General features: G+C 42.0%; 3 protein-coding genes and 1 non-coding gene across 4 annotated transcripts; 1 reads left to right on the plus strand and 3 right to left on the minus strand.

Moving 5' to 3' along the window:
* The first annotated feature begins 826 nt into the window (after positions 1-826).
* Positions 827-9,600, plus strand: st13 (ST13 Hsp70 interacting protein). The gene is made up of 13 exons (XM_078269451.1): positions 827-975; positions 1,367-1,506; positions 2,575-2,623; positions 3,179-3,263; positions 3,510-3,583; positions 3,813-3,879; positions 3,999-4,083; positions 4,281-4,391; positions 5,091-5,193; positions 5,462-5,578; positions 7,228-7,267; positions 7,622-7,710; positions 8,937-9,600. Exons 2-13 carry the CDS (start codon positions 1,397-1,399, stop codon positions 9,069-9,071), a joined length of 1,065 nt encoding a protein of 354 aa, XP_078125577.1. The 5' UTR covers positions 827-975; positions 1,367-1,396; the 3' UTR covers positions 9,072-9,600.
* Positions 9,601-10,717: 1,117 nt separating this feature from the next.
* rbx1 (ring-box 1, E3 ubiquitin protein ligase) lies at positions 10,718-13,805 on the minus strand. Its single transcript, XM_078269452.1, has 5 exons — positions 13,695-13,805; positions 12,580-12,658; positions 12,332-12,402; positions 11,011-11,096; positions 10,718-10,882 (listed from the first exon to the last, which is right to left on the minus strand). Exons 1-5 carry the CDS (start codon positions 13,770-13,772, stop codon positions 10,870-10,872), a joined length of 327 nt encoding a protein of 108 aa, XP_078125578.1. The 5' UTR covers positions 13,773-13,805; the 3' UTR covers positions 10,718-10,869.
* Positions 13,806-14,005: 200 nt separating this feature from the next.
* trnaq-cug (transfer RNA glutamine (anticodon CUG)) lies at positions 14,006-14,077 on the minus strand. Its single transcript has one exon. It is a non-coding gene; the product is annotated as a tRNA-Gln (tRNA).
* A 517-nt stretch (positions 14,078-14,594) lies between these two features.
* Positions 14,595-22,346, minus strand: chadla (chondroadherin-like a). The gene is made up of 10 exons (XM_078269829.1): positions 22,188-22,346; positions 20,783-20,977; positions 20,494-20,649; positions 20,206-20,351; positions 18,527-18,765; positions 17,623-17,888; positions 17,049-17,385; positions 16,560-16,912; positions 16,000-16,166; positions 14,595-14,927 (listed from the first exon to the last, which is right to left on the minus strand). The coding sequence occupies exons 1-10, from the start codon at positions 22,344-22,346 to the stop codon at positions 14,621-14,623; spliced, it is 2,325 nt and encodes a 774-aa protein (XP_078125955.1). The 3' UTR covers positions 14,595-14,620.
* Positions 22,347-23,208: the final 862 nt, after the last annotated feature.

The raw sequence follows: 23,208 nt of genomic DNA on the forward strand, positions 1-23,208 counted from the left end.
AGCCATTGTTGATCACCTATTTTAGTTAGCCTAAACCTCACAGCAAGCTTCACCAATGAAATGGCTATGTGAGGCTACAGGTTATGCAAGCACTGGCATCATTATAAGCTTGTTCCAATAATTCCCCGATTTTGCTGGTAACCCACCGACCCACTCAAACCCCTTCAAGGACCCCTGAGGGTCCCCGGACTCGAACTTTGGGAACCACTGAGCTAGGGCATTTGTGCTGCATTCATGTGTTGACGTAATATATAGAAAAAAATCACACTGAAGAAACTGTGAGATGTGGCATGTCTTGCCTTCCTATACACATTTAGCTTTTATTGACAAAAAATGACAACATACAAAACTCTTGTAGGGGAAAGAAAAATGTACATCAGTAGACACAATACAAATGTTGTCAACGTACAAGAAAGAAAAGAACCACCCAAGCAAAAAAAAACAACAAAAACAAAACAAAAAGGGGGAATTACTTTAAAAATCACCAGTAAAAAGCAGAAAGGCTAGAGAAGAACAAAAGTCAACATTTAGGAGCAGCATACAAGGGAAGATGAACCAAAACAATAATCTCCTAGATATGTCACTACACATTTTTCCAACACATGCATTACTACAAATCACAATGTGCTTACTAGAAATTGTACTAACATAATATTTAAAAAATCATAACAATGTTGTCACGATGTTTTTAAATAATGTCTGACTTTTAATCGTTTGGAATCAACCACTATAATAATGTATAATGGTATACTCCAGCAGCTTTGATGGTTGCGGATTTGTACGCATCGACCTGACAGGCCAAATTCAGGGTTACAAACTCCCAGGTCCTCTATCAGTCTGTCCGACTACTCGCCTGAATGAAAACACAGGAGCGACGCCACTACCAGTGAAGCAGAGTTGAGGTGATAAAAATCAGCTGCAACCATCCTCAACGGGGTTTCTTCTCAGGTTTCAACGGTGTACATCTTTGTTCAGGTGCGTTTGCCTTCAAATACTGACATTTATGGCTGCAGCTACCAACTGTTTTTCATTAATCACGGCCCGTATTGCAGCTAACATTAACCTTAGCTAACGACGTTATCATGCGTCAGCTATGGCATCACATTTCCAGAAACTTCTGGATTGCGAACTTAACGCCAAATAGCCAATAATGCTAATTGTGCATGGTTTCATTGTTAGCCCCGCAACTTCACGTATTGTTGAAGTGTGGAGTGAACAAAGGTGAGATAGTATTTTATCGTATCGTTAGCATACTTTGCTAGCTTAACAACCCTGGCAATAACGTTAGCACCTGAGCACGTAAACAAAGCCAGACAAAGAGTATAAATTGTTAATTGTTTTTCTTTCTGGGTTCCCCCACATGCAGCGCGCTGTGTGTTGTACGTGACAGAGAAGCATGGACCCACGAAAAGTGGCAGAGTTAAAGGCCTTCGTGCAGATGTGCGAGTCCAATCCTCAGATTTTGCACCTTCCAGAGATGAGCTTCTTCCGGACCTGGTTGCTTGGGTCAGTAATGTTATACATGGGAGCATAACTGTTGCTCCAACCGGTAAATCCTCTGTGCAAGTATACCGGTTGTTATGTAACAGATTAATGGAGGATTCATTATGTCAGTAAACTGCTTAGCTAGATAACGTAAAGTCTCAAACAGGCTTACCACGTGCCCTGTCCCGCCCACCTTTCGGACCACAGAACGTGCAAAGTCATTCAACAAACTTATCTTTGATGACTTACACCAGTGGTTCCCAAACTTTTAACGCGAATTTCCCATAAACTGACAAATTAGACCAAGGACCCCCATTTGATAATATTTTGTCCCAGGATCCCTCATCTGATAGGATTTTTGCTTTTTAGACGTTTTATTACACGAAGTGTATGAAACCCATGACCAAAATAGTCATACATTCGGTCATTGTGTTACTTATGGACGGAATTATAGTCAAATTAATTATTCCCCTTTTTGCTGGGGACCCCCTTGGAACCACCTCAAGGACCCCTGGGGGTCCCCGGACCCCACTTTGAAAACCACTGATTGAACACTGACTTACAAGTAACTGTTTTTTCTATCTCCCTAATGTTATTTTGTACTCAAAAACGCATAGAAACCATTCACACTTTGTCAAAGATTTAGACTCATAAAGTTAATTTATTTTTATTTTATAAAAAGCTGCTGCGGTTAAGTGAAATACAGACTTAAATAGAGCTGAAACAATAAGTCGGTTTTAATTAAATAATAGATTGACAGAACATTAGTTGGCAACACGTTTGATCAGCCATAAATGGTTGTAGTAATTTTCCTAACCATAAATGGCCAAACTTCTCTAGTTCTTGCTTCTACAATGTGATTATTATCTTGTGAAAATCTTTAGGGACTGTTGATTTGGCAAAACAATTCTGAAGACATCACCACGTGTTCTGGGAACCATTTGTTGACATTTTATAGATCTAACAATTAATTGGAAATTATCTGGAGATTATTTGATAAAGATAATAGATAGAATTGATATTGGCAATAACCCTAACCCTGTCACTTGTATTGTTAGCTGAATTGTACTCCATATTTTTATATTGCAGAATGGATGCAACGATCCCTCCCCCAGCCAAGACAAAGGAGTCATGCCAGGTAACACATGAATATTGTTATCATTATTGGGTGATTGGGTGTCGAAAACCGGTTCCAACTTGGAATCGTTTCAAAAATTACTATTCCAATGAAATCGTTTCAAATCCAATTGGTTCATTATTTAGCACACGCAAGTTTTGGTTATGTGAGTGGTCGCCGTACTTTCAGGCGCTTGTTGTGTTGCAGCCATTGAGTGCAATAAGCGGCGCTCTAGTGTGGCTTTATTTTATGTTGAAAAAGCCCGGTAAAACTGTAAATCACCATTGAATCAAAACATTATTAAAAATGGTTTCAACTCCTGGGCGCCTTTGCTGCATGTCGTTTCCCTCTCTAGCCCCTTTCATGTCTAAAGCTGTCCTGTCTAAAGGCCTAAAATTCCACGAAATAAAGAATCCCAATCGATAAGAACAGTAATCGAAAGGAACAATAGAAATTGCAATCAGAATTGTTCAAATCAAAACGATGCCCAACCCTAGTTATCATGCTATACTTTTTATGATTTGATATTTGTACGCTTTTCACACGTGTTGTAACAGAGCACTCTCTGACTTGCAGGGTGGCTGTCCTTGTGGTCCTCCTCCTACATCAGCTCCAGCTCCTGAGCCTCCTGTACTGTCTACGAGTGAGGAGAGTGATATAGGTACACAACGTTTCCTAAATCGCGGCTCTGGTCTTAGGGGACATGGGCCTTTTCCTGTGGAGAGAGTAGATACAGCGCATAACCCCCTGCAAAACAATGAATTGTCATTACACTAATGGTTCTAAAACTTACCTGTATCTTATTACCTATATGTCCTTATTACTGTGAACGAGTACGGTAAATCAGGTTTTTAAAGTAATATTGTTTGTGTGTCACAACCCGAGCTCATTGTTGGATCTTTTTCAGAAATAGACAAAGACGGAGTGATCGAACCAGACACTGATGAGCCACAGGACATGGGAGAGTTTGAAAACACTGAGGTAAAATGTTGAGCTTTTCTATATTTTTATCAATTATCATGCATACAAAATTCAAAATGTCCCATATTGTATAGGCATCCAATGTCTTTTTTTAAAAATTATAAAGCAAAAAAAAAAAAATTAACTTGAAAATGAGTAAAATATGGAAGATTCCATCCTGGAAAATAACTACGCTTTTACCACTTTAGACAGACTTAGTTTGAACATCTGTGTCCATACATTTCCCCAGGTCACAGAGGAGATGATGGACCAGGCCAATGAGAAGAAGATAGCAGCCATCGATGCTCTCGGAGAAGGTAGGTTGATGTTCTCTTCAGAAGGTGAATGCGGACTGATTAGGTAAATGGAAAGACGCTCAAACTTGAATTAGATTGATGTTCTCTAATACCATTTTCAATTTGTTTTTCTCTTACAGGTGATCTGCAAAAAGCTCTGGATCTTTTTACTGAAGCAATCAAGCTGAACCCCTGCGTAGCCATCATGTACGCCAAGAGGGCAAGGTGAGAGTCCTCGGTGTCTTTTATTCAGGTTATCCATGGCAGAGCATTAAAGTATCATTCAGCCAAGCCGCTGTTAGATTCCTCAAAATAATACATTATATTTAAGAGCTTTTAAATGGTGTCTTCTTGCCTTTTGACTCCTGTTACAGTGTCTGTTATGAATGACTGAGTGTAGTCTGTTGTCCTCTTTGTGTTAGTGTCTTTATCCAGATGCAGAAACCCAACGCAGCCATAAGAGACTGTGACAGAGCCATCAGCATCAACCCAGACTCTGCACAGCCGTACAAGTGGAGGGGAAAAGCTCACAGGTACATTTCTATTTAACACCTTTACATAGGCGTGACACAACCAAACCCTCAGTGTACACACTTTAAGTAAGACACACCTCATGTTGTTTGACAACCGGCATTTCATATTTAATCAGCTGACGGACGGACAGAGAGTGACACACACACACGCTCGCTACAATTGCCAGTTTTACCCCACTCATCCTGTCTCTTTCTATCTGAGAGAGCCGAGAGGAGAAGGATCGCTTTGTGACCTGCGCGTAGAAATACGAGTCTGGTGTGAATGGCCAAGCGCACGGTCATGCTGGTGTCTACACTACGCGACACTTAGCGCCTACGGTGTGTTCCCGGTGTTAGTCTGCACCGTGAGGCACGTTCACAGCTGTTTTTTTTTGTTTTTTTGAGTTTTGGTGACCAAAGCGGCCTGCATTAAAATCCTGACTGTGTCAGAGCTGTAGGACCAGATTCTCACGTGACTGCCACAACAACACACATCACAAACCAGCCAATCAGAGTACGGCAAGAAATGACACAGAATTCCCATTGTAAGCACTATTTTCGAATAATGTTCAACCATGTCTTTTGTTGATGACGCATTCTGACACAGATTGCAACCAAGATTTTATCAAAGCAATCTCACAGTGTGACATTCAATGAACCCGCAAGATCGCTTTTAGTTCAAAGGGTAGAACATGAAATGTGTGTATACGTGTGTTGCAGGCTGCTGGGCCACTGGGAGGAGGCAGCCAAGGACCTGGCCACAGCTTGTAAACTGGACTATGACGAGGATGCCAGTGTAATGCTGAAGGAGGTCCAGCCTAAGGTATAATACAAGAGAAAAGGGAGAATAAAAAAACATGGTTCAGCCTTTTTAAATTAGTTTGTACTAACTGTAAAGCAGATATGTTACTTTAATGTATTCAAGCTCTGAATAGAAGGGTTGATCAGTGTTCACATGATCCTGTTACAGATGAACAGTTTGATCAGAGTAGGGCTCCAGAAGCCCATAATGGCAGACAGAGACTCAAAGCTGATGCTCCCAGCTGTGAGTTTGTGGTTCGTCATTCTTGTCATGTTTCCTGTTTTTTCAGGCTAACAAAATCATCGAGCACAGACGCAAGTACGAGCGTAAGAGAGAAGAGAGGGATGTCAAGGAGAAACAAGAGCGGATAAAGAAAGCCAGAGAGGAGCATGCACGGGCTCAGAGGGTGAGATGCTGTGGGGATTACCAAAGTATAATCAATGTCTCTTAACCCTTGTGTTGACTTTTCAATTTTTGTTTTATATCAGAAAAGCAAAAACAAACAAAAAGGCTTCAAAAAAAAACGGGAAGGTTGACGGGAAGACAACACAAGGGTTAAGTTGAGCTATTCTTCCTACACAGTCAACTGTAACATCATACTAATATAATGAAGTTAGTTGATAAAAGCTGTGCACTTTAAAGTTGCAGCTGAACACACTGGTGTCCATGATTTTCCCACCTTGGTGGCTCAAAGGCACAACAGATGTCCGCTAAGCCCCACCCCCCTTAGCTGCTGTTACTGCCCCTGACGAGCTTATACAAAACTTGTAACCCGACAAAATAATGTAGTATGAAATGCCCCTTGGACTTTGAAGTAACGCTGGGTTCTACTGTAAGCTAGATAGCTGGACATGCTAACGAAAAATCCATGTCTAAAAGGCGATTTATGCTTCTGCGTTAAAGCTACGCCGTGGCTACGTACTGTACTTGGTGCGTGGAGACACGGACCCTACGCCGTAGCCTGATGTGCACCTCTCGAACAATGTAACTACACGTCACGGGGGACTCTCATCGCTCGGCCGTGGCTGGGTAGCGTTGCATTCCCCCCCCACCCCCTGACTCATTTCCTGGTTCTCGTTCTCCATAAACGACATGAAATCAAGGAGAGGGTTAACTTTTCCTGCTCCAGATTTCCCACCGTGGTCAGAAAGCACAGGAGGAGACACTTTGTTTCTCTCACTATGACTCGAGTCGGTACTCACTCCGAAGCTAATCGCCGTCACTCTCCCTACCACACACTCCCCACACACACACCGACTCTGCTATTCTCCTAAACTATATATATAAGTATAAACATCAGGCCACTTGCGTAGGCTATGGCAAAAGCTCTGCATGGAGCCTCCGCAGAACCATAGATCACGCTTTACATGTTTACTGTTGTGTCATTGGTCGTGAAAAGGCTTTTTTTTTTTTTTTAAAAAGCTTCAAAAAAGAAACCACTCTCCAAACACTTAATATACAGAGTATCATGCACACTTCTTCAACACGTGTCTAGTTCAGTTTGCTAAACTAGGATTGGACAATTGTTGTTAAGAGAAGGGGTTAAGCTCAAGGCTGTCTCCATCAGAAATGACATAATCTACATTCTTAACCCTTGTGTTGTCTTCCCATCGATGATGCAACTTTTTGTTTTTCTGGGTCAGAATTTCAAATTTTTTGTGCTTTTTCTGACATTTTTGTGAGTTTTGTTGTTTTTTTTTGTTTGTTTTTTTACGTTCTTTTATCAATTTTTCTTCAAATGCATTTATATTGAACAAAACACCCAAATTCAATGAAAGTAGTGAACTGATCATGTATTTTACTTGGGAAGAGGGTTGTATGCAACATCCACGTTATTGACAATTTGGTTGAAAGAAACCCACATTTCTGACATCAAAACCTTTTGAAAACGGGTCAAATTTGACCCGAGGACAACAGGAGGGTTAAATCCATTATTTTGAACACAAAGCAAATGCGATTAACATTTTCACAACGATAGTTATTAGTTAGCCTAATGACAACCACTGAATGCGTCCAACACTATTAAACTCGTATCGTTCTTTTGTCTTTCAACAGGAGGAGGAAGCCCGACAGTTCGGAGGAGGATTCTTCCCAGGTAGGAGAGTAGAAACGAGCCCGTTCATTGCACGATGGGATGAGATGAACGCTTCAAATTATAGGCGAAGCAAATGGAAAGATAATACCGTGCGGGAAATAATTCATACTCTTATAAACACTTTTATTATTTTATTGCGTATTGTATGCTGTAAGATCCAAGACAGAAGACCGTGTCCTTGAATTACAGATGGATATTTATTTTGAGTCATTTGTTTGTACCCTTTCCTGTCTCACTGTATTTACAGCTCCCCCAGCAACATTCCAAAGTATTTCTCTGTTCCGTTGGGATTCCTCAATGATTTGTCAGACTGATGTGCTGCTACAGTTAATAAGTGTGGTTGTTTTTCTGCAGGTCCTGCTGGATTCCCAGGCGGAGCCCCTGCTGGCATGCCTGGTCTCGGCGAACTCCTGAAGGATCCTGAGCTGCTTAATGCCATGAAGGTGACTTAACTGCTCAAAATCCCACCACTTCCACTGCTATGTCCCATGACTCTAGTAAAATACGCTTAATCGCTTTCTTGCAAAGAGATAAGAAGATTGATACCACTCTCAAGTCTGTATGGTATCTGTATTAGTTTAGCGTAAAGACTGGAAACGAGGGGGAATGGCTAACCTGGCTCTGTTCAAATGTAACAAAAACCTACTGGCAACCTCTAAAGCTCACTTGTACAGTAACAGAAGTCAAATACAGCCTTAAACACAGAAAAGACCCTGTATTTAGACCTGCGTTATTTTCACACAACAGGTTGTTGCGGAGGGTCTTTTTGACAGTTCAGAATGACAACGAATACAAAATCATCATCACTTACAGGGGTAGGAGGATGTTGTGGGGAGGTCCACACACCACGTGTATTTGAGCCTTTGGCAGTGCCGCATAGAGGTGAACTTATGTTATCCTGTTGTTCACTCTGAGATTAAAAAGCTACAGGGGGGTGCTCCTGGGTAGCTCACCTGGTAGAGCAGGCGCCCATATATAGAGGTTTACTCCTCGACGCAGTGGCAGCAGGTTCGACTCCGACCTGCGGCCCTTTGCTGCATGTCGTTCCCTCTCTCTCCCCTTTCATGTCTTCAGCTGTCATATACAAATAAAGGCCTAAAATGCCCAAAAAATTATCTTAGGGGGGGAGAGAGATCCTGTCTACACAGAACAGCCAATGTACTCTCACTGCCACAGCGTCATTAGAGAGGCAAACTTTCTTCCTAACTGCCACTCAACCCAACTAACTGGGACGTTGTTCATGTCCTCAAAGTCAGAACACCTGGGCCTGCACTCAATAATATGGAGCTGTGGAGAGATACAGAGCTGTAGACAACAATGTTAAAGCTGTGGTAGGCATTTTAAGTTTGGCATCATTGGGCAACAACTTCATAATAATCTTTCAGCATAGTGTAATTCAAGGGGTCTGAGAGAGAACTAGACTTGTGCACCTCCTCTTGGCTCTGTTTTCAGGCTTTAGATAATCTAGCCATGACGGGAGATTTGGGCCAATCGCAGGTCATTTAGGAGAGAACAAGCGTTTCTGTTGGCTGTTCTGCGCACCGAGAGGGGAGAGCTGCAGCTTTAACCTTCACCCACACTCCCCAACATTAGAACTTTTCATTTCACCTTGTCTTTAAAGTCGACGTGAATAAAGGTGACCCCGTTTGTATTCCATATTAAACTGCAGGACCCTGAGGTGATGACTGCCTTCCAGGATGTGGCACAGAACCCGGCCAACATCTCCAAGTACCAGAACAACCCCAAAATCATGGCGCTCGTCACCAAGCTGAGTTCCAAATTTGGAGCTTCACCACAGCCATAGACGGGACCGAGGATGAGAGGATACGTGGTGAAACAATCTGGAGAGCCACACCGCTTTTCAACAATTATTCCACTGTGTGCAGATCAAACAGGGGAGCAAGTGACGGGTTAATTGGTGTCATGTAGAGAAGGTGGGGCAACTTTTTAAATGTTCTTAATCAGCCTGTTAGCACTTAGCAACGTCTCAACAAATCAACCCGATGGTTAGACGTCAGGTCTGATAACCTCCACTGACTCGTCTCAGCTGGGACTTTACTAAACCACAGGTTGACATTTCTTATCCTGCATCTGAAAACGCTAAACTGGAAGCTCCTGCATACAATTATTTTTACAGCCATTGAATACGTGGTAATGGTTTAGGTTTTTTCCTTTCTCCAAACATAGCCGAATTCTCACAAAATGTCGCCACTTTTTGTAATCTGGTCCATTATTATAAATGCAAAAAAAAATGACTGATCTTAATGTCTGACCCTGTTGGAAAATTATGATTAATGATGATTCACAATAATAAAACCTCTGTTGCTTCAAAACAGGTTTGACATTATTTTGTAGTTTAGTTGTACATACCAGACAGATTTTACAGAATGACAACATGCACAAACGGTACATCTTTTACTGCTGTTTCTCATCTGTTCCAGAAAGCTTCAGTGAGTTCATATTTTTAGCAAATTAACATCCAGGAGGACCTTCACTTAACCCTCAGTGGGTCTCTGACACGAGTTTAGGTTTTCTGTCGAGGAACACGTTGGACCCAGCACCGTGTATGTGGATTTATAGTTAACTCCATTGTAAATTGGGGTATTTAGCATAAATCAATGTATCGTTTGAGTTCCAGCCTCTCACGTATCCTCATTTGAAGAAACCGTTCCTCATACTAATGAAACTGGTTTAACTAAACCAGATAGTCAACTGTTACAATTTTGAAGGCAGTGTAAATTATGGTGGGAATTTTCTGTATTTTGACAGATTCATTGTTTAACTTTTTTTTGGGGCTTTAATCCTGGTGCATGTCGTATATGTGCGCCTGCTCTACCCGCTGAACCAACCCCACAAACGGGCACATTTTCAACAGGCACTGTACTAGTGTTGTAAATTGTATGTTTTTTGGCACCCCATGTACGAAGGCTCAGTCCTTACTGCAGCGGCCCAAGGTTCGATTCTTACCTGTGGCCCTTTGCTGCATGTTGTCCTCCTTTCCTGTCTACAACTGTCCTATCAATTAAAGAAGAATGCCCCATTCATTTTAAAAATAAAAACGTAATCACAAAAACAAGTACCTCCTCCTTCTGACAAACAGAAACTGAATATACAAGTGAGTCCCTACAGGTGCTGCTGTATAAATCAGGCCCAGAGGGAGAGTGGCTCAGCAGGCCACTTAATCCCCACAGGGAATCTGTTTTTCAGCCAGAGGATTACTGCTCTATAATACGTGGTGGGTCTGGCTCTCATGAAGCCCTGAATCCCTGCGTCAAAGCTGATCTGACCAAGCAAATTCCCCTCAGACAGATTTTGATCCACCAAAATGTAGTTTAATATTAACCAAGTTGTGAAAGAGTTCTTGCACGTGAATGATAAACCTTGTTATTTTCAGCAGCTGGCCTTCCTGCTTCGTCAGAAAGCCCTACTACATGCACCAGTAAAACAAGATTTGTGACAACATTAATGTTTATTTGTGTACTTACAACATACCAAAACAAAGACATGGGTGTAAAATAACTAGGCTTACAAGTGGGAGGGAACAGAGAAGCAGTGAGGGTGACACTTGTAGTAGCCAAGAAAACAGGCCAGCAATAATACAGCTAGTGTCCGTATCTGAAAAAACATGAGAGAGAAAGGACATACTGTGTTTGTTACAATAATCCACAGACATTTCCCCAAAGCCATACATCTGTGCTACACTTTCAAGAGTTACACTTGAAATTACAAGTACTGATACTCACTTCTGAAACTCCCACTCCCTGTTGTCCAGAGGGCACACCTGTCTGGTTTTCAGCCAGCGGGAAAAACAGTGGAAATGGAAGGCATGCTGGGGAAGAGGAAAAAAAAAAAAAAAACGGGTAGAAATATATATACACACATACATACATACATATATATATATATATATATATATATATATATATATATATATATATATGTATATATGCACTGTACTGCTTGGATTAAAAATATTTTAGAGCAACAGATTAAAATTCTTTAATCTATAAATAATGCAAGATTACATGATCATTTTACTATAAAAAAAGGTTTGTTTGCATCAGTTATGTCACCCATTTAACAGTTTAAACATTGTGGTGCACTACTACTATAACTGATCATTTGGATTCCCTGCTCATGTTGCAGCACTCTTATTCTAATTTTAATCTAAAATACACAAATCAATCACTCAATCCGCTTACTGTTTTGAAACCACATTTGCTGGATGAGAATTGACGGGATCATGTTAGCGTGGATTTCCTGTAATATGGTATTATGCTCATTATGATGACATGTACTGTTTCTGAATTTTATAACGTAATATGCTTAAGTGTTTTAGAGCCCCCTATCAGAACTGTGCACAGCAATCACTTGAATTTTCTCAGGAAATGATTCTCAATTTGAATAATCATCTAACTAAGTTATATCTAGCCATGCAGGAAGTTTTGGTTTCATTTGCAAAGGATTTGAGATATCCCATCTCCATCTCTCCGTTTGTCATGTGTTTACAACATTTAAAGTTACATGACCATGTTACATGGGATATCCCCAGAGACAGAGAAAGCTGTCACTTGCGAACCATTTTGCACTTGAGGGTAGAGATGGTCCGATATCATTTTTTGCTTCCCGATACCGATACCTGAACTTGCGTATCGGCTGATACCGAGTACCGATCCGATACCAGTGTGTCATATGTTTTAAGAACTGTATACTACCCCTGTATGGATGTGATATTATTTCTCTTTGTTGTCAGTCTGGCTCAGGTTAAACTCTTTGTGAAACATGAATGCCACACAACTTTCTTTTATTATCTAGTTTGACAGTCCATTATAAACGGAAAAAGAACATAAATAAACTACTTTAACGTATTTTTTCTTTAGGGCTTTATTACGTGGTATCGGCTCGGTGCAAAAACTCCAGTACTTCCCGATACCAATACCAGTGTTTTAGGCAGTATCGGAGCCGATACCGGTATCGGAACATCTCTACTTGAGGGGCAAAGAATTTGACAAGACAACCGTTATTGACCTGATCAGTGACATAAGTTAGAGTATGGAAACTCACGTTGCAGACACCCCAGGCTACAGTGCACTCCTCAGAGGTTGCAGAAGCTTGGTTGGCCTGGCACTCTATACCTGATGAGGGAGGGAGAAATGTGTCAACAATTTCACAGCTGACATGATGTCACTAGAACCTAACAACTTGTTGTTGATGTGCAATTTCACAGCTGCTGTCCCTGACCAATTCATTCGTTATTCACAGTCCAATACGTATCAAAAGGAGAAAGTCCAAAACTGTGAAAGTGAACTCACAGAGATCCATGATGTGGTTCCGACAGATAGCACAGTTATCCACCACAATGTCCCAGGCCCACAGTGCCACAGCATTCCACTGGTGGGAAATCGGAATCAAAAACAAACGTTATCTGACCGACACATTCACTTCAGATGACACAGAATATAGAATTTTCTTTTTTAAGATTATTTTTTGGGCTTTTCCGCCTTTTAATTTTTGACAGGACAGCTAGGTGAGAAAGGGAGAAGACATGCAGGAAATCGTCACAGGTCGGTGTCGAACCCTGGACCTCTGCGTCGAGGCATAAACCTCGAAGGTATATGTGCGCCTGCTCTACCCACTGACCCAACCCGGCCACAGAATACAGACATTTAATGACAACTACATTTACATTTTATACTCAAAATATGCTAAGTTGTTCTGGTAAGTTATTGTCCTGACACTAGTGGACCTTCTTCTTTTAGGTAGCTACGCCTTTTCATTTCATTGTTGTCTGTGATCAGGCGCCCACCCCACCTGATAACTGTTTACAGTGCTGTCACTGAAATATAAATCTAATATTGTGTCATACCATTACATAACCTTAACTAACTACATCTGACGTTGGTTAATGAACGCAACCTTGGAAGCTGGGTTCACAAAATGTTCTCAAAACATTTAACGTTAATTAGTTGGCAACGTTACCATAACTTCAGGTTTTGACTCGTAGGGCTATCAATCTCCGGAAATGCGGCTTAGCTAGCTAAGCTAACTTAGCTCGCAGAGTTAAGAGCTTTGTTTTTTTTTACTTTACGTAGGGTTTAATGTTAACATCAGGAAGGCTTTTCTGTTCCGTTGATAACACTGTGATGAGGGTTGGTGATCTCCATCACAACCCAATATGTTTTGATATACATTTTTATGCGATTCTCCAAAAGCGAAGTGCAAATTCATGCCCTGTTTGAGGCAGGCTAACAGCTAGCTTAAATTAGCTACTGTCGTAACGATAGGATAGAGCTAGCGCTAAAATGCTAACGGAAAATATGCTAGCTAGTTAGTAGCAGTGAGCTGAGTTTTAGCGGTCATTTGTGGCACCCGGCAGATTATACAATTCCTTTACACCACGACACCGAGTTACTTCATTCAATCATACCTTCTTTACTTCAAATCGCTTTTTGCTAGCTCCACTGTTTGTGCCGCTTGGCGTATCTACATCCATAGCTGCTGCCATCTTGAAAGGAGAAGTTTGTGACGAGTTTATTTACCCGGAAGAAACACAGCAATTTCCGTTGTAGTAGTTTTCTGTTGTAGTTCTTATTACACAACCATGTCCTTTAGTCGCTTGTGTCATGATTTTCTCATTCTGAAGAGGATCTGATTGTGTTGTGTTGCTTGAAAGAAATGCACACTTAGTCATTTTCATTAAAATGAAGTGGAGAGTGCATTGAAAACTAAAAATATTTTAGGTTCCACCGAGATTTGAACTCGGATCGCTGGATTCAGAGTCCAGAGTGCTAACCATTACACCATGGAACCCCATAGTGCAGCACTGCAAAAGTTAGAGAATTTATAGTAATCAATATACTCTTCAACTTGAGGTAGGTATACAGAGTGCAGCAGGCTGGCAGCAGTATGTGATCTTATTTCACTGTAGTGTAGCTCTTATAAAACACACAAACGACCAGATATGCCCTTTACTGGTTCGACATCTGTATATCTGTATGACGTGTATGTATATTGGTAGGCTAAATATTATTTATTTACAACCCATTAGTCACTGTAGTGTTTTTTTAGAGATGGCACTCTGAACTAAATGAGACAATCTTTACTGTGTTGAAGATGTGGTTATGTTCACTATCTGTCAAACAAATCCCATCAATGTATATCTCCTGTAGGATTGGGAAGGCAATAGGCTGGGTACTCAGGTTGCTTCTTTCTTTTCTTTTCCTTCTTTGCTTTGCTGTGTTTATTATGCTCAGATAGTGTAGTATAATAGTGTATGTAAATTCCACACAATAATCTTAAGATCTTTAATTCTGAAACATGATCTTCACACTTTTAATTTGTTATATTCACTTATTACAGTGTCTTCTTGTTCTTTATCACTTTTGGTGCCACAGGTTTCCTCTGAGGCTTGTTCTTGGTTGGTTTGGGTAGTTTAGCTTTGGGCTTTGCAGGCCTAGCTTTGACTCCAGGTTCCTTCGAGAGGCTGGCTTTGGGTTTCTTCACATTTGGAGGTATCTGGGCCACAACAACCTTCTCGTCTGGAGGAGCGCTGCTTTCTGGGCAGGACGTGAACACATGGATGTCCCTGACATTCTGACCTCTGACCTCAGGAGGGTGACCACAGGTGGCGATCACCTCCAAACTTACATTCTCCATCCACCTGAGAGACAGAGGGAAACAAGCACACAGTCAAATAAGTATTGTCAATAATGTAGCTTTTGATAACAGTTGACAATCTAGAACCCAGGAACCCCACTACCAACTGTGCCACCCTCCTGCTATAAAAAAAAACAAGCTAAAAACAAAAAAATAGTTTCAATGAATTTGCCCATAACATCTCAAGTTATTCCCAAAAGGGAAAAAATAAGTTTTCCTCCAAATGATTTGCATCTCGCTTTGCCCGACCTTCCTCCACAGCGAGGCACAAGAGGGTCTGGCTAGTCCACACAGCATTCTGGGATGGGAGAAAAACGTGCTGTGGTTTATTGGCATTTCTTTAAACCAATCACAATCGCCATGGGTGGTGCTAAGCACCGGGCAGAGCCACAAAGCCGCTGCAAAATAGCCTCGGGAAGGAACTTGTTTTGGTGGAACGTGTGTACGTTTCAAAGGTTGTTTTAGTCATGCAACAGAAAACTCAGATTGGACAGATAGTCTAGCTAGCTGTCTGGATTTACCCTGCAGAGATCTGAGGAGCAGTTAACCATAGTCCTCAGAAATCCACCGGAGTTTAGAACGCCAACACAAAGAAAGAGGAAGGTAACGGACATCCGGCCGAAAAAGAGTGACATCCGGCGGAATTTAGGCGGCAACTAGGGGTGGGAATCACCAGAGGCCTCACGATATGATATTATTGCGATTTTAAACGCATTGCAATATTCTGCGATATATTGAAATTTATCACCTTTTTTCCAACTTCAAATTTTTCCCAATTTCAAATTGTGTCCCCCAAAAGGAAACTTTGTCGACAATGTTTTCTGTTTGTTCACCTCACTTCAATTTCATTGCTGCAAAATGGGATTGTCAAGCAGACAAACTGACCAACACATATATAGTAATAGATTGATACTTGGCGTCTGTGTATCGCTACAGTATTGCCTAGTAAAATATCGTGAAACTATGCTGTATTGATGTTTTTTCCCCACCCTTAGCGGCAACTGAGCAATCCCAGAAGTGGAACGTCATGAATATAGACTAGCATAGCCCTAATATCAGGGAAACTCTGCACTGACCTGCGTAGCGGCAGCAGAGGACAGTCACACAGCAGGGGGTTGTCCTGCAGGTCGACCACCTGCAGGCCGGTGAGGGGGCTCAGGTCAGGAAGCTCCTCCAGCTGGTTTCCTCTCACAGTCAGAGCCCTCAGTCCTGGGCCCAGCCCTGCCAGAGCGTCCCTGGACATCTGGACGGTGGTATCATTTAAAGAGCTGATCAGCAATAATTCCTGCTTTTTGTAGCCGTTAGCATTAAATATGGTCTCAGTGTTGAGAATAATATTAATCCAATACTTAAATTCACATATAGTCACATACAGACTTCACAGACTTAGACTTCCTTCCCACCCTTTAACCCTCATTTGGATTTTCAGACTCCAACAACTAACAACATGGCAATAAGCATCCACTCAAAATCCATGCTTCAAAGAGTCCTTTCAGCTACTTGTTGGTGAAATTGCATTAAAAACCTCCACATACTGTATTTCTACAATTAATAATAACATGATAGATTAAAAAGACAAAAATGAAAGTTTATGATGCACGGGACACTTAAGATATGGGAAGTGTTGTCCTCGTACCTTCTCCGTGCCCATCTGGTCCATGTAAAGCCTCTTCAGACTGTGAGATATGGGCTTGAATGCATTTGGTCCCACCCAGCGAATTGAATTCTGAGACAGGTTGAGTTCCTCCAGGTTAGGGGCCTCGGACAGAGCCTGGGTAGGGATCTCCGTCAGCTGATTTGAATCCAGATGAAGTGTACCGAGGAAAGCCGAGTCCAGAGCACCCTTGGCAATAGCAGTTATGGTGTTGTTGGTCAAGAAAAGTTCCTGAAGTTTAGGTGTTACTGAGGACAGCAAACCAGTGGGCTCCAGTTTAGAGATGGCATTTCGCTCCAAGTGTAACACAAACAGACTTGGTAAGACTGACAGAGCTACAAGAGAGACACAAAAAAGACAGAAAATATCATGTTTCTTTTAGTTTCCTGTTTTCTTTAAATACATACTGTATGTACGGTCTAAATTCTTGTAATGTACATACAACCACCCTTGACTGGACTAACCACTCACCTGATCCGGGGAACTGTATCAGTCGGTTCCCTTCCAGGTGAAGGTAGTTGAGCTCTGGGGCTCCAGCAAAGGCTCTGGGGTCCAAGGATGTGAGGTCATTGTCAGAAAGATACAAATAAAACAGGTTTTTCATTCCCCGAAAGGCACCGCCTTCGATTTCGTGGATTTTGCACAACTCCAGGTGAAGAGAAATAACTTGGCTGGTGCCTGGGAAGCTGTTGGCAGGAAGGTAGTGGAAGTGGTTGCTGCGGAGGTCAAGCAGCTGTGTCTTAGTGGGGAAGCCTCGTGGGACTTTGGTGTGACCCCGACCCTCACATGTGGCGTGCTGAGCTTCAATCTAGGGAGGGTTAAAACCAGAATGCAGTATTAAAAACAATGGTTTAGGTGCTGGGCGGGTAGAGTACAGTGAGTTTTTACGCCTATTATAAAAAAGCCTTCCGTACTTTTGGTATCCTATAATGTTGACAGTCCAGCCATTGTAGGAACTCAATCTAAAAATCTGACTTTTGCACGCACTTTATGTACAGAGGAAAGCAAAGCAGCTAATGTTGGAGGTGCACTGTAAAACACTCACATCACAGTCACAGTTAACTGGACATTTGACTTTCTGCTTGGGTTTGGCTGTGGGTGGGATGCTTCCTGTGCTCTCATCATCCTTCTCAAACTCATCCTTCAGCATCTCCCCCCTGCTGCGGCAGCGCAGATCCAGAGGAACCACGGCCTGCAGCGGCTCCTCTGAGAGGTGAGGTGGTCCAACGCAGGCTCCCAGCAGCTTCACACCACGGACACTCGCCCACTCCCTCAGGGGCCGCATGTAGCAGTTACAGTACACTGGGTTGCCTTTTAAGAAAAATGAGTAATGATCAGGAAATATTGTATATGTATGTTATTATCCTCCATGTCTAAATTTGTGTCAGGGGCCGAAGGAGGGGGTGGCTTCTGTGGCTCCAGCCCCAAATGTCTTGCCAGTTTCTCTGACTGGACTGGCAAGTCATAGGAGCAACATTTCTACTACTAGGGAAATATCGCCATTTATTCTGTAAACTCTACTAAAAAATATGTTTTATATTAGTAATGCTGTATATGCCAAATTCCTTCCCTACCTACGCTTTGTAACTTAAAAATCAGACAATTTTTGCCCCGTTTTAGGGGACAGGAGTGAAAATTGGTCCTTAACATTTAATGTGTTCTGGTTTCAAAATGATGAAAACAGTCGGAGAACAATTAGATACAAAGTCGGATGTAGGCTCTACAGGATGATTCTTTTTCTTGGCAGCTATCATGCTTTTCCCAAATGATGTACAGATTTCTAGATATTCCAGTCAAATTCAAATGGCTTGAAAAATAGTGCAAAAAGCTTCCGTAAATGGAGCATGTGCCCAGAACCCGCCTAGGTTTGGGCTGAGCCTCAAATGTTTACAACGTCTGGCTCCGCCTCTGATTTTATGTCAATCAAAAATGTCAGAACAGAGTTGTACCTGTCAAGTTGAGGCTGGTCAGCTCCTCTGGGCCTGAGAGGGGCTCCAGGTAACGAAGCTGATTGTGGCTGAGGTCCAAATGGGAGAGGAGGGGGGCGCGGGACAAAGCCTGATTAGACAGGTCCTGAAGGGACATGTGGTTGAGGTAGAGGTGTGTAAGCTTCGCCATGGAGACGGATTCCTCCCCGAGGTAGGTCATGGGGTTGTGGCTTATGTCCAGGCGCGTGACCTCAGGGGGTCTTTAAAAGGAGAGGAGAGTAAAGTAACAAGTTGAATGACAAATGACCTGTGGTTTGATATTTCATTATGTACTATTTCTTCCCTCTGTAGGTGTAGAGGGAATTATGTCTAAAATAATGCCCTAAGGCCTGTCAAATCTGACTCTAATTTATTAATTCCCGCGCCTTCTTACGTCGGATTTAGGTTTACCAGAACACAAAGATCAATCTGAGACAAAGAGTTCAGTTAAGCAAAGTTTACGGAGTCCAGCATAAAAGTTACAACACAATTGTGGGTTCACAAACAGAGATTACGTTTCCCTGGGAACAGACATCGAGTCAGAGCTGGTCCACCAAGTTGTCCTCCGAATTATGAGCTCTGATCTGTTCTCTCAAGCTTTTATCTTATCCTCACAGGGGGGGGTGTCTTCTAGTTTCTTAGGCAGAAACTGTTATCTTACACAGTCACACATGCCAAGGTCGGGGCCTCTATGTGGTGCAACTTCTTCCTCCGTTCTCGCAACCTTCAAACAATGCACCTCTATGCCATAAAAGCCTAAACTATTTTTATGACTTAAGCTTAACTTTCTGTGCATCAGAGGCCACCCAGAGTGATTTTTTTAAAGATTATTTTTTGGGCATTTCTGCCTTTAAAGGATAGGACAGCTGAGATATGAAAGGGGAGAGACATGCAGGAAACCGTTACAGGTCAGACTTGAACCCTGGACCTTTTGCGTCAAGGAATAAACCTCTATATATGTGCGCCTGCTCTACCAACTGAGCCAACCCAGCCACCAGCCAGATTACTTTTAACTACTTCCACAGCTCTTTTGCAACGAGCACATACACATATTTTTTTGATAAAATATTTCTACATAGGCTCCTAATAGTTTTCAAGGTTGTACCTACCTCTGTTACTGTAATTATTTACTGTATATCTAATAACCAAAACTGAACATTTAAAACAAAACAAATGAAAAAATGATCTGAAATAGTGTGTTTTTATACTATCTACATCAAGGGCATGTCACTGAAAACCAAAACAAAAAATTACACTGCACTGATTCAGGTCAAATAAAGCTCTTAATCACAAATCCGAGTGGAGAGAACACCCTCCTTTGTCCCCCAATTTGGATAAGATGAAAATGCCACAAAAACTATTTTAATTGGGAAAAAAGGAAGAAAACTCAAGAAGAGCAACAGATGAGAGATCCCTCTTCTCTGACATGCAATGGGTGTTAACAGAGAGGACAGATTATCCTCAAGGTGAAAATCTTAGTGACAATCCCAGTGTTGTTATTTCTCTTTCTGGTCTTGTACTGGTCAGCGATAACACAATCAGGTTTGGGTTCAGGATATTTGTTCCTATTCTTCTGCTGAGAAGTCATAAGCACTGTTTTCCATTAGAATATTAAAATAACACCTGTATAATGCTCATAATAATCCTTCAGATGGTCCCACCTGGTCATGGTCTGAGTGGGGAAGAACTGCAGCTCATTGTGGTCCAGGCTGAGGCGGCTCAGGGTGAACAGTCCAGCGAAGGCCTCGGTGTCCAAGTTGTTCAGGGAGTTATGGCTAAGACGAAGCCACTCGATGTTGTTCAGGCCCTGGAATAGGAGTCAGATTGCTGTGGGATCATATTGCCAAACATAATCATTCATTGTGTGTATAGTATGTGTGTGCAGCAGAATCTTACATTTTATATCAGTTTGTGATGATCAAAATCCTATAATCAATAAGTCTGAGTACCTGGAAGGCCATGTTAGGGATGTAAACTAGCTGGTTGTAGGTGAGGGCCAGCATGTTGAGGAAACCGAGCTGTGTGAAGGCTCCAGGCTGGATCTCTTCAACACGGTTATGGTCCAGGTGCAGCTCCTTCAAGGAAGAGAGGCCGTCAAAGGACTCCTGCGTCGGGTCAGAGGTAGGAGGTACATAGGGAGGGAAAGGGAAAATGAGATAACCTCATACTTTCTGAATGTTTCAACCGCCAAAACCAACTCAACTCGGTCTCTTCAGTGTTGCAGTTCTGCCCTCCTACCTGATAGAGCACATCAATTTTGTTGTAGGCCATGTTTAGGGAGACCAGGCGTCCCAGGGTCCGGAAAGCACCCTCCTTCACCTTGATGATGTTGCAGCGCTGCAGGTTGAGGTGGGTGAGGTAGGGTGTAAGGATGAACGCACCCCTGGGCAGCACCTGCAGGTTGTTGTTCCTCAGGTCAAGTTTCACTGTAACCTGTTAGAACGATAAAACAAAGGATGTATCTGCGGCAGTGGTGATGCACAATTAAAGGCCAGTAGGAGAATCAGGAGGAGGCCCCTGACTGGAATCTTTCTGATAGAGCTCTGTCAGTGATAAGAACAATACTTTTGCTGTAGAGCCCCTGTGCAAAACACGTATCTCCTGTTTTCCTTCATAGCTGTCCAACAGTATGAATGGCAAAAAGTGTGTGTACATTTACCTAGTCTCGCTTTGACAGACCCTCCTCCAAAGCGCGCTGAAGGAGGGTCTGGCTACTCTACATAGCATTCGGGGATGGGAGGAAAAGTGGTCTGGTTTATTGGCATTTCTTTAAACCAATCAGCATCTTCATGGGCGGCGCTAAACTCCGCACAGGGCTGCTGCAAAATAGTCATGCGAGAGAAAACTCAGATTGGACAGATAGTCTAGCTAGCTGTCTGGATTTACCCTGCAGAGATCTGAGGAGCAATTAACCATAGTCCTCATTAATCCACCGATTTTACAACAACAATCCTGGAAGTGTAACGTCAAGGATATAGATTAACATTTACCTAATCTGAAATGCACATACTAGTCAACAGCTGCCATTAAAGTGCTCATATTATGCTAATTTTCAGGTTCATAATTGTATTAAGAGGTTATATCAGAATAGGTTTACATGGTTTAATATTTTTGTTGTACTGCACATTGCTGCAGCTCCTCTTTTCACCCTGTGTGTTGAGCTCTCTGTTTTAGCTACAGAGTGAGACATCTCACTTCTGTTCCATCTTTGTTGGGAGTCGCACATGCTCAGTACCTAGGTAAGGACTACTAGCCAGTTAGAAGCAGAGTATGAGGGCGTGCCCTGACAGTACCTAGGTAAGGACTACTAGCCAGTCAGAAGCAGAGTATGAGGCCGTGCCACACCAGCAGCTAGGCGAGCATTATAACGTGTGTTCCAAAGTGACCACGTTTGTCTCTGAAGTAAAGGCTGGACTACAATAGAGCTGTTTGGAGCGGTTTGTGAACATTGTTTTCTGTTGGAGATGGTAAGTCCCTTTGGGGGGGACTTTGGGCTTTTTCACTTTTTAAACCTATAACATGCACAAAAGGATATATAACACAATAAAGGAAAGGGTAAAAGCCAAAAAGCATAATATGAGCACTTTAGTACACTTGTGTGAAGTGAAAGGAAAGCACTACACTTTACATTTGAATTCCTCACCTCCTCTATAGTCGGGGGAATCTCCGTTAAGTTCTTGCCAACACAGGTGACCGTGAGCTTGGTGCTGTCACAGCTGCACACTTTGGGACATTTGCCTGCTTCAACGGGTGAACTCAGTGCTAAAACCAGCAGGCAGGCCACAGCAGAGAAGAAAAGCATCTGTGCCAGAAAATAGAAATATGAATAAAAACAAAAAAAGAGTCAAAGCTACTGTCAAAACTCTTTACCATTCAGTGAATGTGTAATCAGGCACAAGCTTAACCAAAGTTTGGTGCTTAGAGAAGTAAACAGCCTTTTAAAAAAAAAAATATATATATATATATATATATATATATATATAATTAACTGTTCAGACTACTGCTTGTGATGACATCGCTTATGTGCTGTTTTCTAATTTCTAAAATAAATACATAAAAAACACATTGTTGGTTGTCAATTACTTTTACTTTTCATTATCTCAAATGTTGCACTAGAACTTTCCCATTGTATGATCATCAGGAGAAAAACTGTTCCAAGAAAATCTAAGTCTAACCTCAAAAACAGACTGGAGGATATACTGAGACACCAAACTCACGTAATAACAAAAAAAAACTGGCTTACCTTAAAGCAGAATGTCAGACTGTCACTGTCTGTTCAGCAACATAAACTAAAGGCGGATTATATGTGAATCTGCCAGTTCAGGCTTCAGTTATCTGCTGCTTTATTTCACTCTGAGTGTGTCCAGCACTTACTGCCAGCGGTCCAGCAGGCTAACAAACAAGTCTTTGGTAAATTCTTTTACAATGACCCCTGATCCCTGAGCCCCCTCACTGCAAATTAACACCTTGGCTTTACATTTCCGTTCTCGTTAAGAAGCCGAAATATAGGGAGCAACTGTACTTTTTGACGTGTAAGAGATAAACTGACTCTCCTTGGTTTGTAACATTTGGGCTTTTCAGCTCTTCAGTGCCACTAAACAAATGTGAACAAAAATATGTACAAAAAATATGAGTTTCTTCCATAAATTTAATGAGCAGGGATA

The sequence above is a fragment of the Sander vitreus genome, chromosome 15 (assembly GCF_031162955.1).
Source record: "Sander vitreus isolate 19-12246 chromosome 15, sanVit1, whole genome shotgun sequence".
In the NCBI taxonomy this organism is placed as follows: Eukaryota; Metazoa; Chordata; class Actinopteri; order Perciformes; family Percidae; genus Sander; species Sander vitreus.

Excerpts from the sequence above, each read along its gene's own strand:
- st13 (XM_078269451.1), top strand. The coding sequence starts at position 1,397 with ATGGACCCACGAAAAGTGGCAGAGTTAAAGGCCTTCGTGCAGATGTGC. Across the intron at positions 3,584-3,812 it reads GAGAGTTTGAAAACACTGAG|GTCACAGAGGAGATGATGGA; the intron begins GTAAAATGTTGA and ends ACATTTCCCCAG. Across the intron at positions 4,084-4,280 it reads ATGTACGCCAAGAGGGCAAG|TGTCTTTATCCAGATGCAGA; the intron begins GTGAGAGTCCTC and ends TCTTTGTGTTAG.
- rbx1 (XM_078269452.1), bottom strand. The coding sequence starts at position 13,772 with ATGGCAGCAGCTATGGATGTAGATACGCCAAGCGGCACAAACAGTGGA. Across the intron at positions 12,659-13,694 it reads AGCGATTTGAAGTAAAGAAG|TGGAATGCTGTGGCACTGTG; the intron begins GTATGATTGAAT and ends ATTTCCCACCAG. Across the intron at positions 11,097-12,331 it reads TAGCCTGGGGTGTCTGCAAC|CATGCCTTCCATTTCCACTG; the intron begins GTGAGTTTCCAT and ends CCTCTTCCCCAG.
- chadla (XM_078269829.1), bottom strand. The coding sequence starts at position 22,346 with ATGCTTTTCTTCTCTGCTGTGGCCTGCCTGCTGGTTTTAGCACTGAGT. Across the intron at positions 20,650-20,782 it reads AAATTGATGTGCTCTATCAG|GAGTCCTTTGACGGCCTCTC; the intron begins GTAGGAGGGCAG and ends GACCCGACGCAG. Across the intron at positions 16,167-16,559 it reads ACCAGATGGGCACGGAGAAG|ATGTCCAGGGACGCTCTGGC; the intron begins GTACGAGGACAA and ends ACCACCGTCCAG.